At 46.6% G+C, this 11,447-nt stretch overlaps 1 protein-coding gene across 1 annotated transcript in view; it reads left to right on the plus strand.

Moving 5' to 3' along the window:
- Kcnj6 (potassium inwardly rectifying channel subfamily J member 6) overlaps nucleotides 1-10,961 on the plus strand; it is a 64,877-nt gene extending 53,916 nt beyond the window's left edge. The window contains exon 2 of the mRNA XM_035444736.1: nucleotides 10,636-10,961. Within this exon, the coding sequence (XP_035300627.1) occupies nucleotides 10,636-10,961 (326 nt within the window). The remainder of the gene's footprint in view (nucleotides 1-10,635) is intronic.
- Nucleotides 10,962-11,447: the final 486 nt, after the last annotated feature.

The raw sequence follows: 11,447 nt of genomic DNA on the forward strand, positions 1-11,447 counted from the left end.
CACACACACACACACACACACACACGCGTGGGCACACATACACACACACACACACACACACACACACACACACCTCAACCAGATGTTCAGAAAGAGTCTTTATGAAATCAAAAGGCTGTAATAAGCATAACCACAACTGCTTGTGCTTCAAGAATACACCCTGAGGATGCTAACTGCTCTGCGTGTGTGAGACACTCGTGCATTGCGCCATCTACTCTATAACTTACCATCGAGCAGAGGTGGGAAGGTCCCACCGTCCCCTTTGATCTGACCACACAGTCTGCCCAGTGCTGTGGAAGCGCCACTGTGAAAACTGAGCTAACTGTGGAAGGGCCATCCCTGCTCTCCAGTGTCTTGTCACACTGGTCACACTGGCTGCAGCAGCTGCAGGAAAGGGGACACGGAAGGACAGAGATTGTTCCAGAGAGGAGCACAGTGTGTTGTCTAGTTCCTCCTTGTCTTAAAAGCAGAGGCAAATAAGTGATCAAGCTCTGCGTCCTCCTGGATGATGATGCATCCGGCGTGTGAAAACAGTGACAGGCAACTACGGTTAGCGCTAAACCCAGTGGTCAGGCAGCACTTGGCCACCGTGGTCTTCATTTGTGCCTGGAAGTTATCTGGTTCTCGAAAACGATCCCAAATCTGTCAGAAGTCTCTACATGCTTGCCCATGGGTTGGCACCAGGTGAGAACCCACAGGCCCATCAGACGGCCCCGTGAGAATGCCCTTGCCTCTCATCCATAGTGACCCTGAATCTCTTCATTGATGTAATTACCAAACTCAAGCTTAGAGGTCTGTTTGCGATGTGTATGCCATATATATGTATATTATACACATTTATAATTTTAAAGTCTGATGGAAAAAGGCAACGGGGCCACACTGTCTAACTGGAGCTTTGTCACCCAGCCAGAGGCAGTCGGGATCCCAGGCTCCACTCTCCTGCAATGAAGGTGTTTTCATTGTGCTTTTGAGCCTGATTTGCAAAGGAAGGCTTTTAAGAATCCCAAGCCAATTTTTTTTAAATATACTTCAAGAAGAGTTTATAATTTATAGGGACAGCACTTGAGATAAGCAAATGGAACCGACTTCACTTACCTGGAATGGAAACTAACTGCCATTAAATACCTTATTTCCCAAGAGAAGAAACTTAAATTTTCCCATTAATGATAACTCACCTTCTGTGGAAAGGTGTGTGTGCGTGTGCGTGTGCGTGTGCGTGTGTGTGTGTGTGTGTGTGTGTGTGTGTGTGTGCGTGTATGATGTGTATGCATGTGTGTGATGTGTGTGCATATGGTGTGTGTTTATGCATTGCACATGTGCATGCATGTACATGTGTTTGTATGAATACATGCATATTGTGCATGCATGTGCATGTATGATGTGTGTGTGATGTGTGTGCATATGGTGTGTGTGCATGCATTGTACATGTATGTGTATGTGCATGTATGATGTGTGTGCACACGTGTGTGATTGTGTGCATATGGTGTGTATTTATGCATTGTACATATGTGTATGCACATGTATGCTGTGTATGCATGTGTGTGCACACGTGTGTGATGTGTGTGTGCATATAGTGTGTGTGCATGCATTGTACATATCTGTGTATGTGCATGTATGATGTGCATGCATGTGTGCACACACACGTGATGTGTGTGTTATATGCATATGAAGCAGGTGCCTGCGCGTGTGCACTGAAGGCAGAAGACATGAGATGTCTTTCTCCATAACTCATTACTTATCCCCTTGAGATGCAGTCTCTTGCTGAACCTGCTCTAGTCTGGCAGCCAGTGAGCCCCAGAAACCCACCTTTTTCCATCCCCCAGGGGAATTACAGACGTGTGTCTGGCCCAGTCTGGCCTTTTACATGGCTGCTAGGATCTGAACTCGGGTCCCAGGATTGCACGACAACTGTGATTCTTGGTTATCAACTTGACTACATCTGGAATGAACTAAACCCAAGTGGCTGGGTATAGCTGAGAGTTCTTTTTTTCTTAAGTCATTGGAAGTGAGGAGACCCCATTTTAATCCACATGTCTTAATGTGGGAAGATCCACCTTACCCGGGGCCACACCTTCTGTGGGCAGCCTCTGTACAGGCCACGGGAGAAGGAAGCTCGCTCTCTCACTGGCAAGCCTATGTCTTCACTAGCATTAGAGCCCTCTTCTACTGAAGACCAGCTGAGACATCCAGCCTAGGGAGTGTGGATTCTTGGGCCTTCCAAATAGCTGGACCACAGCATGCAAGCCACTCCAGACAAACAGACAGATGTACAGACAGACAGACAGATCCTTTCTATAAGTTCTGTTCCTCTAGAGAATCCTGACTAATACAGCAAGCATTCCTACCCATTGAAACATCTCCCCAGCCCAACTCTTTCATTTTCAAACACTTGGTTCAGACAAGCTGCTGAAGTGATCTGAATTCAGGAGCCACGCTGTCGTTTTGCCACAGAGGGTCTAGCCCAGGTGAATCCCTGTCCTTTGAGGCCCCCCAAACCGAGGTGCTACCTGGGACACTGTTTGTGCCCATTGTCACAGCTTCATCCTCAAGTCCTCTCGATGAAGTTTTGAGAAAGTACCAGCCTTTCAAAACGCATTTGAGTAGATGCACAAAAACACATGCCTATACACGCTTGTGCACACACAGACATATATACATGCATGCCCACATACGCATATTTGTATGCTAGCATGCACTCCCATGTGAGTACACTGGGCTTGCACAAATGTACACACACACACACACACACACACACACACACACACACATACACACACACACATACACACACACACACACACATACACACACACACACACACACACACACACACATCACACACACACACATACACACACACACACACACTCACACACACACACACTCACACACACACACTCACACACACACACTACACACACTCACACACACTCACACACACACACACACACTCACACACAGCCTCCTCAGGCCCCTGCTGAAAAGTTCCAGTGGTGAGGCTTCTCTAGGCCCAGGCAGCTTTGAGATGCCTGGAATCTTCCAGAATGCCTCCAGACTGGACCTTGAATCCCTAATATTGTCCAATTCCCCCTCAGAGTCTCAGGGTTCCCACTTTGACCTTCTAACTGTATGCAGATCAGGCCCAGGCCTGGGGGCTCTAAGCTGCCTCTTACAAACCCTGGCAGTGCTGGGACCCTGCCACCAGGAAATGTGCTCTCACGCATGTGACTTCTGGGCCCTCCAAACCCCTTGTTTTTTCTCAAGAAAGCTTTATTTTGAAGGGTGTTGGTGGCACATGCCTTTAATCCCAGCACTCAGGAGGCAGAGGCAGGTGGATCTCTATGAGTTCGAGACCAGCCTGGTCTACAAGAGCTACTTCCTGGACAGCCTCCAAAGCTATACAGAGAAACCCTGTCTCGAAAAACCAAAAAGAAAGAAAGAAAGAAAGAAAGAAAGAAAGAAAGAAAGAAAGAAAGAAAGGAAGGAAGGAAGGAAGGAAGGAAGGAAGGAAGGAAAGAAAGAAAGAAAGAAAGAAAGAAAGAAAGAAAGAAAGAAAGAAAGAAAGAAAGAGAAACCTGTATTTCTTCAAACAGAAGCTCTGCTTTCAAAGCCACCACTGTAACTTTGGGATTGAGCTTGTGCCGTGAAGTGTGTCATAGTGTGTCTTGTCCCAGCCTTTCTCCGCCATTCCATGAAACATAGATTCCGACCACCAGAAACACAAGTCAGCAAGAACAGCAGTAGACACAGATAAAACTCAACCCCTAATGATTTTTCTCCACATTTGTCCCTTCAGGAAAATCCCGACTTGAAGAATAATCTAGAATGTGATATTTCCTTGGCCAATAGTCAGAGCAGTGAACACCCAGGAGAGCTCTCCTTCTGACCTAGGCTTGGGGTCTCTGACGTCATCTCTATTGGGCTGTTGAGTCACCAACTGTTTATTCCCTTCACTTCTTTCTACCATTCCTTCCCCAAGTTGTTTCCCTTCTACAGCCTGCACGACATTTTCATCTGGAATCAGCTCCCTGGGCCATATCCTACACACACTAGTTCCTGGAATGTCCCAGGGCTCCTTTTCAATAGATCTTCTGTATACTGACGGTCGCTCTACTCACAGACTTTACTCCTGTCCCATCTCCCTCTCACTTGTCTTCAAGTCTCAGCTCAAGTGTTACACCCTCAGGGACATTTGTCATTAATTCTCACATCTGAGCACAGGTGACCATTTTTGTGGTTATATGAAAACCCCTTCTTTCCACTCTTACATTTACCACATCCACAACTTTATGTTCACTTGAATGTCTGCTTCACCCTCATACGAGGCTGATGAACCTGGAACCATAATCTTTCTACCCATAGAGTCCATCCAAGAGCCTATTACAAAACAGGTCTTCAAATAATTTAAGATGAACAAATGAAAGAAATGTCATCTGTGTCCTTTTGCTCGTTTAGTCATTTCCAAATATTAATTGGATAGATTATCAAACATGATACTGAGATAAGAAGGCGAACTGAGGTCAAGACAGAGTTCCTGCCTGTTACGATAAATCTTTCTGCCAAAAGCCGCCGAGCCCCACCGCCACGTGTGCGCTTTACACCTGCCACCCGCCCGAGTTAGACCCAAATGAATACACAGAAACTTGTATTAGGTTCAAAGCTGCTTGGCCAATGACTAGGATTCTCATCTGTTAGCTCAGTCTTAATTATCATAAATCTATATGTTTTATAAGACTTATCTTATCAGACACCTTATTGGCATCCCTCCTTGCCAGTGGATCACATCCTGCCTCTGGAGGAGGAAGGGGAAAAAAGGGCCCTTCCTGTTTCTCCTTCGCTTAAATATGAGTCTCCTTACTATGTCACTTCCTGCCTGGATCACCACTTCTCTACTACATTTCCCAGAATCCTCTTTGACTCCTAGTCCCGTCTAACTTGCTGTCTCATTGGCCAAACAGTATTTTATTTAACAATCAATAAGATAAACATACACAGTACATTCCCCATCACCTGCCCTCAGAACCAGTGCTGACCATTGAGTGTAGTGAGAATGTGTGCCAGCTGGCATGGATGTTTTCCCAGTAGTCGGAAATGGATCCCACCTCCTAGTTCTTCCCAGCATACACACTTGTAGCCCCTTCATGAGGCCATGAACAATTAGGGCAGAATTGAACACAGCTGGTTGAGAAGTGGCTGGATAATCAGGATCCTCCCTGCTCCTCATTCTATGAGGAGTGTCATACAAAACCAGCTGTGCTGAACTCGTGGCACTTTGGCTTAGAGGATACTCCTGTATAACATCTATTTTAAGAGACAAGGATCTGTTCATCTCATCAGAATCCCTAAAGGGTCCTGGAGTGAAACAGTCAGAGCTGCAACCTGGAAAAACTAAATGCCAGGAGACAGCAGAGATGATCCTTGACAACCAAGCACTAGAGAGAACTGTGAGATGTTCAGAGGACGATGAATTCAGTAAGCCTGACATCAACAGCAAGCAGAGACAGCAGCGCTAGGTCACTCCCCATGGGCTGCTACTCCGTATGAACCAGTCAGCAAATGACATGACACTGTTGTAAGGAACAAGCTGAGCTCTTGACCGACACTGCTCAGTCTACAATCGGCTGTTGCTCTCACCAGCCACCAAGGAAAGGGGAGGGGACAGTTGGGACACTCACTAAGTGAGTCCTCAGGAGAGACTGTGTTGGCCAGAAAATAATCACAACTCTGAAATAGTTTATGCAAAGCCAAGACACAGATGCTAAATCCTCTAATGACACAAACTCGATTCAGTCAGTGACATGGGTCCTTGAGAATATGGCTCTCCTGTGAAGAGATTATGCAAGCTCCTATAATCGCAAAAGAACTTGGTGGAATCATAAGTAGGGAGACAAGATCATGAGGAAATCTCCCATTAGATTCAGGTTCTATCTTCAGCAAGGCAGAAACTCCCTTCCAAGATCCATTGCCAACTCATCCCAGCATAAGGCTGATAGGGGCCAGAGGACCAGCAGCCTGGCCTACAGCTTAAAACCCTACTCAGGAACTACAAAAAAAAAAAAAAAAATACCAGACAGAGGATGACAACAAAGAGCTCCAGAGAGAGACCAAAGGCAGCTCAATACAAGCTTGGCTTGTAAAGCTACAATATTCCATGTCTCCACGAGGTCAGCAAACTCAAACAACCTGCAAATTCCTTTGGATGTGGTTTGAAACGACATCTCCTGTCACTCAAATGGCTTCAAATGTACAATGTAGCCAAGACTCACCTTAAACTCCTGACCCTCCTGCCTCCACCTTCAAGTGCTGGATTATAGGTGTAAGACCCTGCACCTGGCAATCTAAAAGCTCTTTAAACACAAGCTTGCCTCTTTAGGGATCCACAATTCACACCTGTCCTGAGCTTCAGGTGTGAGATTCCACTTTGCACCTTTAGCCTGGACACGATTTCTCAGCAATGACAGATGAGCAAGGGCATCCTTTGTCACCTGCCAAGGTCATGTGGCCACTCTGCAGTCTGTCTACATCTCTGCCAGTGTGGCTCCCTTCCCATGCCCAGGTGCCCACTTTTGGTAAAGGGAGATAAGGACACTCAGTAATTTCAGATGAGCAAAAAGGACCTGTCATCCACCCTTCCATCGCAGGGCAAGAATATGGAATAAGAACACTGATGGAAAGAAAATGGGGTGGGAGTGAGTCTTTGCAGGAAAAATCATTTGGGGCTGACCAAGCTTTTTAATCATTCAAGTGATTTACAACTTGAAAATCAAAAATGACTAAAGTAAACACTGAAAGAGGAATGTGAGCAGGAACAAATGAACCCTGGTTGTCTAATGAGCAGCATGACCACAAATAAAAGAGAAGTGACTGTGTTGTGTGTTTTTGCTCTTTGACTTTTGGGGGTGGCCACCACCCAGCTCCCAAGTGAATCACACACTGAGGTTTATAATCTTTGTTATGAGCGCATGGCCTTAACTTCGATTGTTTACAGCTAGCTTTTCTTATCTTAAATTATCCCATCTACCTTTTGCCTCTTGGCTTTTCCTGCTCTCTTCTATAACTCTTACTGTTACTCCGGGGGTGGAGGGGTGGTGGCGGGGTGGCGGGTGGCGGGGGCGGGGTGGCGGGGTGGCGGGGTGGCGGGGTGGCGGGGTGGCGGGGTGGCGGGGTGTGGGGCGGGGTGGCTGGCCCCCGGACGTCCTCCTCTCCTTGTTCTCTTGCTTTCCTTCTTCTCCGTCTTCTATTTATCCTCTCTGCCTGCCAGCCCCGCCTACCCTTGTTCCTTCCCACTATTGGCCGCTCAGCTCTTTATTAGGCCATCAGGTGTTTTAGACAGGCAAAGAATCACGGCTTCACAGAGTTAAACAAATGCAGCATATAAACAAAAGTCACACACCTTCATATAACGTTCCCCAGCGGTGTGAAATAACATTTAGATGTAAGACTGACTGCTTGACTTCAATGGGAATATTCTGAGGTTAGAAAGAGACACCGTTTGTGGACAGCGGTGTCACTGTGGACGTTCTATTAGAGGAGGAACTTCCGAAGTCGGGGGAAGTTTCTGATTGGCTTCCAAGTGCATGCAGCAGGCTACCAATCAAACACCGCACAGACCCGCAGGTTAGAAAAAGCTTCGTGTGCTTTGCGGCACGGGGAGAGCGCAGCGCGCCTTGCAGGGACTCTGAGCCTGAGAGTAAAGCAGGGGCCGCTGAATTTCGTGCCGCTTCCATCTGACACTGGGAGGGTGAGTCACCGATCCCATTCTCCCACAGCCCGCAGCCCAATGCTCCAGCACAGCCGTGCACAGCATTAGAGACTGGGCTGACTGAGGGCAGCTCTTGCTGAAATGGGCAGGAAGCACGCTCTTCGTTTTGGAATGTTGGCAGTGTAGACCTATCTTTCGTTATTTGGAGGCGGAGTGATTTATTTTACCGCCATCTTATTCTCCAGGCAGATGCGATGCATTCTTTGTCTGCTGCGAGCACCTCTGGCTGCGCCCCGAGGGCATCATATCTCTATTCTGCACACAGACCTCTCCCATTGAAACTTGTCACCGAATCTAAAATTAGAGCTTTGCCTGCTAAATTTAAATTGTGCAGGGTCTGCCCCTGTGTTTTACTACTGATTCCTTAGCTACGCATCTGTGTTTTCGTGGCTCCGAGATGGAGTGAGCCATACAGTGCTTATCCTTGTGGTTTTATCGGGAAATAAAGTGGATACACAAAGATGAACTGTTTCTGTGCGTGCCTCTGAAACACAAAGATGGACTGTTTCTGTGCGTGCCTCTGAAACACTTGGGAAACCCACTAGGGACTCAGAGACGTTCTCAGTAAAGAAACTGTTAAGATTAAATAATTTTTAGAAAAAACGAGGCTGGAGAGTTGACTCAGTCGGTAAAGTGCATCTTGAACCAGCTTGAGGACTGAACCCAGTCCCCAGAAGCTACATAAAAATAAGATTAAGAGTCAGGCATGGTAGCTGGGCGGTGGTGGTGCATGCCTTTAATCCCAGCACTCGGGAGGCAGAGGCAGGCGGATCTCTGTGAGTTCGAGGCCAGTCTGGTCTACAAGAGCTAGTGTTCCAGGAGAGCCTCCAAAGCCACAGAGAAACCCTGTCTCGAAAAACCAAAAAAAAAAAAAAAAAAGAGTCAGGCATGGCAGTGCATGCCTGTAATCCCAACGTGGGGGAAGTAGAGACAGGAGGATTGCTGGCCAGCCAGTTTAGCCAAACTGGTAAACTCCAGGCTCCGTGAGAAACCCTGCCTCAAAAAACAAGGTGGAAATACGGTGCTTACGCCATTTCAGCCTTTCCCTCTCCTGAGCATGCAGCTCCCACCCCCTCTCAGATCCTTCCCTCTTTAATTATTACTGTTTACAAGCATATGTGCTTGTACACACTGGACCTCTCCCGCTGAGATTGTATGCCTGGTGGGAGAGTCTATCCTGCCTCTGTTGAGTGGAAGTTTGGTTCTGTTTCTGTTGTTTTCCCGTCTTCATTGATTTCAGATCACTGCTAGGGCAGTGCTGCAGATCCTCTGCTGATTTTTTATTGCAGAGATGGGGATAATCCAAATTCAGTAACCCAGAAAGCCCATGAATGTAACTGGATCTGTGTGGGCAGGTGTGAAAGTTGCACTATCAGTTCTAAGCCTCCCTAGGCTGTAAGGATGGCACACTTTTGAATGACTGTTTTATTGGGTAAATAAACTAAGGTGTGCTATATAATGTAACAGAATTGTTACCATAAAATGTATTCAGCACAAAGTTATTCTGTAGGGAAAAAATGTACTTTCCTCCATCATTCTCTACACCAGCATCTATTGTTCCACGTGGATTTAAGTTATCACCCAGATTCCTTTTGTTTTCCTGGAGGACTCCTTTCATGAGCCCATGTCGTGCAAAACGGCTAGCAACAATACTTCTCCATTTCTGTCCCCTAGATGTCTTCGTTTCTCCTTCATTGTGTGAAGGGATAGTTTTGCTGGGTATAGAATTTTGGTTGACAATCTTTTTTCATTCAGTATTTTGAAAACTGTCTTCTCAGTGGAGTATTCACCGAAGCTGAATTCTCAGATATGGGTTTAAACCAATAGCAAATCTTTATTAGCCTGCTGGCAACTACACCAGGATCCTGGTGTAGCACCAAGTCTTTTAAGCTTTTAAACACAAAAACCATACCCTGAGTTGACACACTTCAGTTTACAAGAACAGTTATGCAGAAGCAGAACTACAGAAGCCAAAAAGCAAGGTTAGTACATTTAGAGATTTTCCCAGAACTACAGATTTGATGGATTAGGTCTTTGTTTTTATCTGGCAGGTGGTACTAAGTGCTGTGTCTTACAGCCTGAATGGCACTTCCAAAATGGTTTCAGTTGTGTGAAGGTCTAGGGGCCTGGTACTTGCCTTTTGGCTTCTACAGTCATTTTGTTTTGTTTGTGATTTTGCAAGAAATGTTTTTATTAATTCTTTGAAGATGCTATACAGTGGATTTTGACCATATTCCGAATGAACTCCTCCCCTTAACTTCTCCCAGAGCCTCCCAACCCACCAACAATTCATGTCCTCTTCTTTTTTTTTTTTAGCAACCCATCAGCTCAACTTATTCTGTCCATCATTTCTGTTTATGAGTTCATAAGTGTGACAGTTCTGTGATGTCCCAGTCTTCCCCAAAGACCCTTACAATCCCCTGCTGCTCACCATCGTTCTGGCCCCTCTGCTGTAACAGTCTCTGAGCCTTGGAAGGAGGGAGTATGATAGAGATGTCCCTTTTGTGGCTAAACACGCTACAGTCACTTATCCTCAAGTTATAAGTTTCTTAGTTTATTTATTAATGTCTATGCGAGTGTGTGGCTAGATTGTGGGATGGGGGACACTGCAGTCAAAAGACAGCTATGTAATCTCCCACCTTTACATGGGATTTAGGGGATTTAACTCAGCTTGCCAGCTTCAGAAAGCCCTAGAATTTCGTGGCATCATGTCTATATGTGAGAAAGATAGATCTGTAGCTGTCACCCTCCTATACAGGTCACAGTACAGCATAAAGGTCTCCACATAACAGCTCTGCTCAAGTCCCTGAGTCTCCTTGGCCTTGGAAAGCCCAAACTCATGTGTCCTAAAGCCCCTTTTCTCCTCTCCCCAGGAATGACGTGCCAAGCCCGAAGCTCCTACATCACCAGTGAGATCTTGTGGGGCTACCGCTTCACGCCTGTCCTAACGCTGGAAGATGGGTTCTATGAAGTCGACTACAACAGCTTCCATGAGACCTATGAGACCAGCACCCCCTCCCTCAGTGCCAAAGAGCTAGCCGAGCTGGCTAACAGGGCAGAGCTGCCCCTGAGTTGGTCTGTGTCCAGCAAACTGAACCAACATGCGGAACTGGAGACAGAAGAGGAAGAGAAGAACCCGGAAGAACAAACAGAGAGGAATGGTGACGTGGCAAACCTAGAGAATGAATCCAAAGTGTAACCCTGCTGGGTCTGCCTCTCCCTCCCACTCAGACATGACACTTCCTTGTCTCTCTCATTTCCCTCCTTTTCTGTCTTTCTTGCTTTGATCTTGGTTTGTTTATATTTAATTTTGGCATTTCCAGAAAACAAATCTTCAAGGTGTAAAATGCCTACCTGCCCTCTCTCAGATGTTCAGGTGGACAGGCAGACAGGGACTTGGCTGCAGTACAAGGTACCTTCGTTTGTGGCCCAAGCCTGGCCTCCACCCGCAGGAGAGACTTAGCCACTTAACCCCTTCACTGTCCAATGCAAGTCATTCAAAAGAGCTGTCAAGGGTTTTACCCAGTGTCACAAAGGCCACCTATTCACCATGGCCATAGGACACACAGAATAGTCCCTTCAGTCCATCTCACCTAGCACAGGGCATGTGATTGCCCACCCAGACGCTGAGGGTACAGGACCCAGCTGAGCCAAGGTTAGACCACTGTACATAGATCTGCCCTAT

Source organism: Cricetulus griseus, chromosome 4, assembly GCF_003668045.3.
Source record: "Cricetulus griseus strain 17A/GY chromosome 4, alternate assembly CriGri-PICRH-1.0, whole genome shotgun sequence".
Lineage (NCBI taxonomy): Eukaryota > Metazoa > Chordata > Mammalia > Rodentia > Cricetidae > Cricetulus > Cricetulus griseus.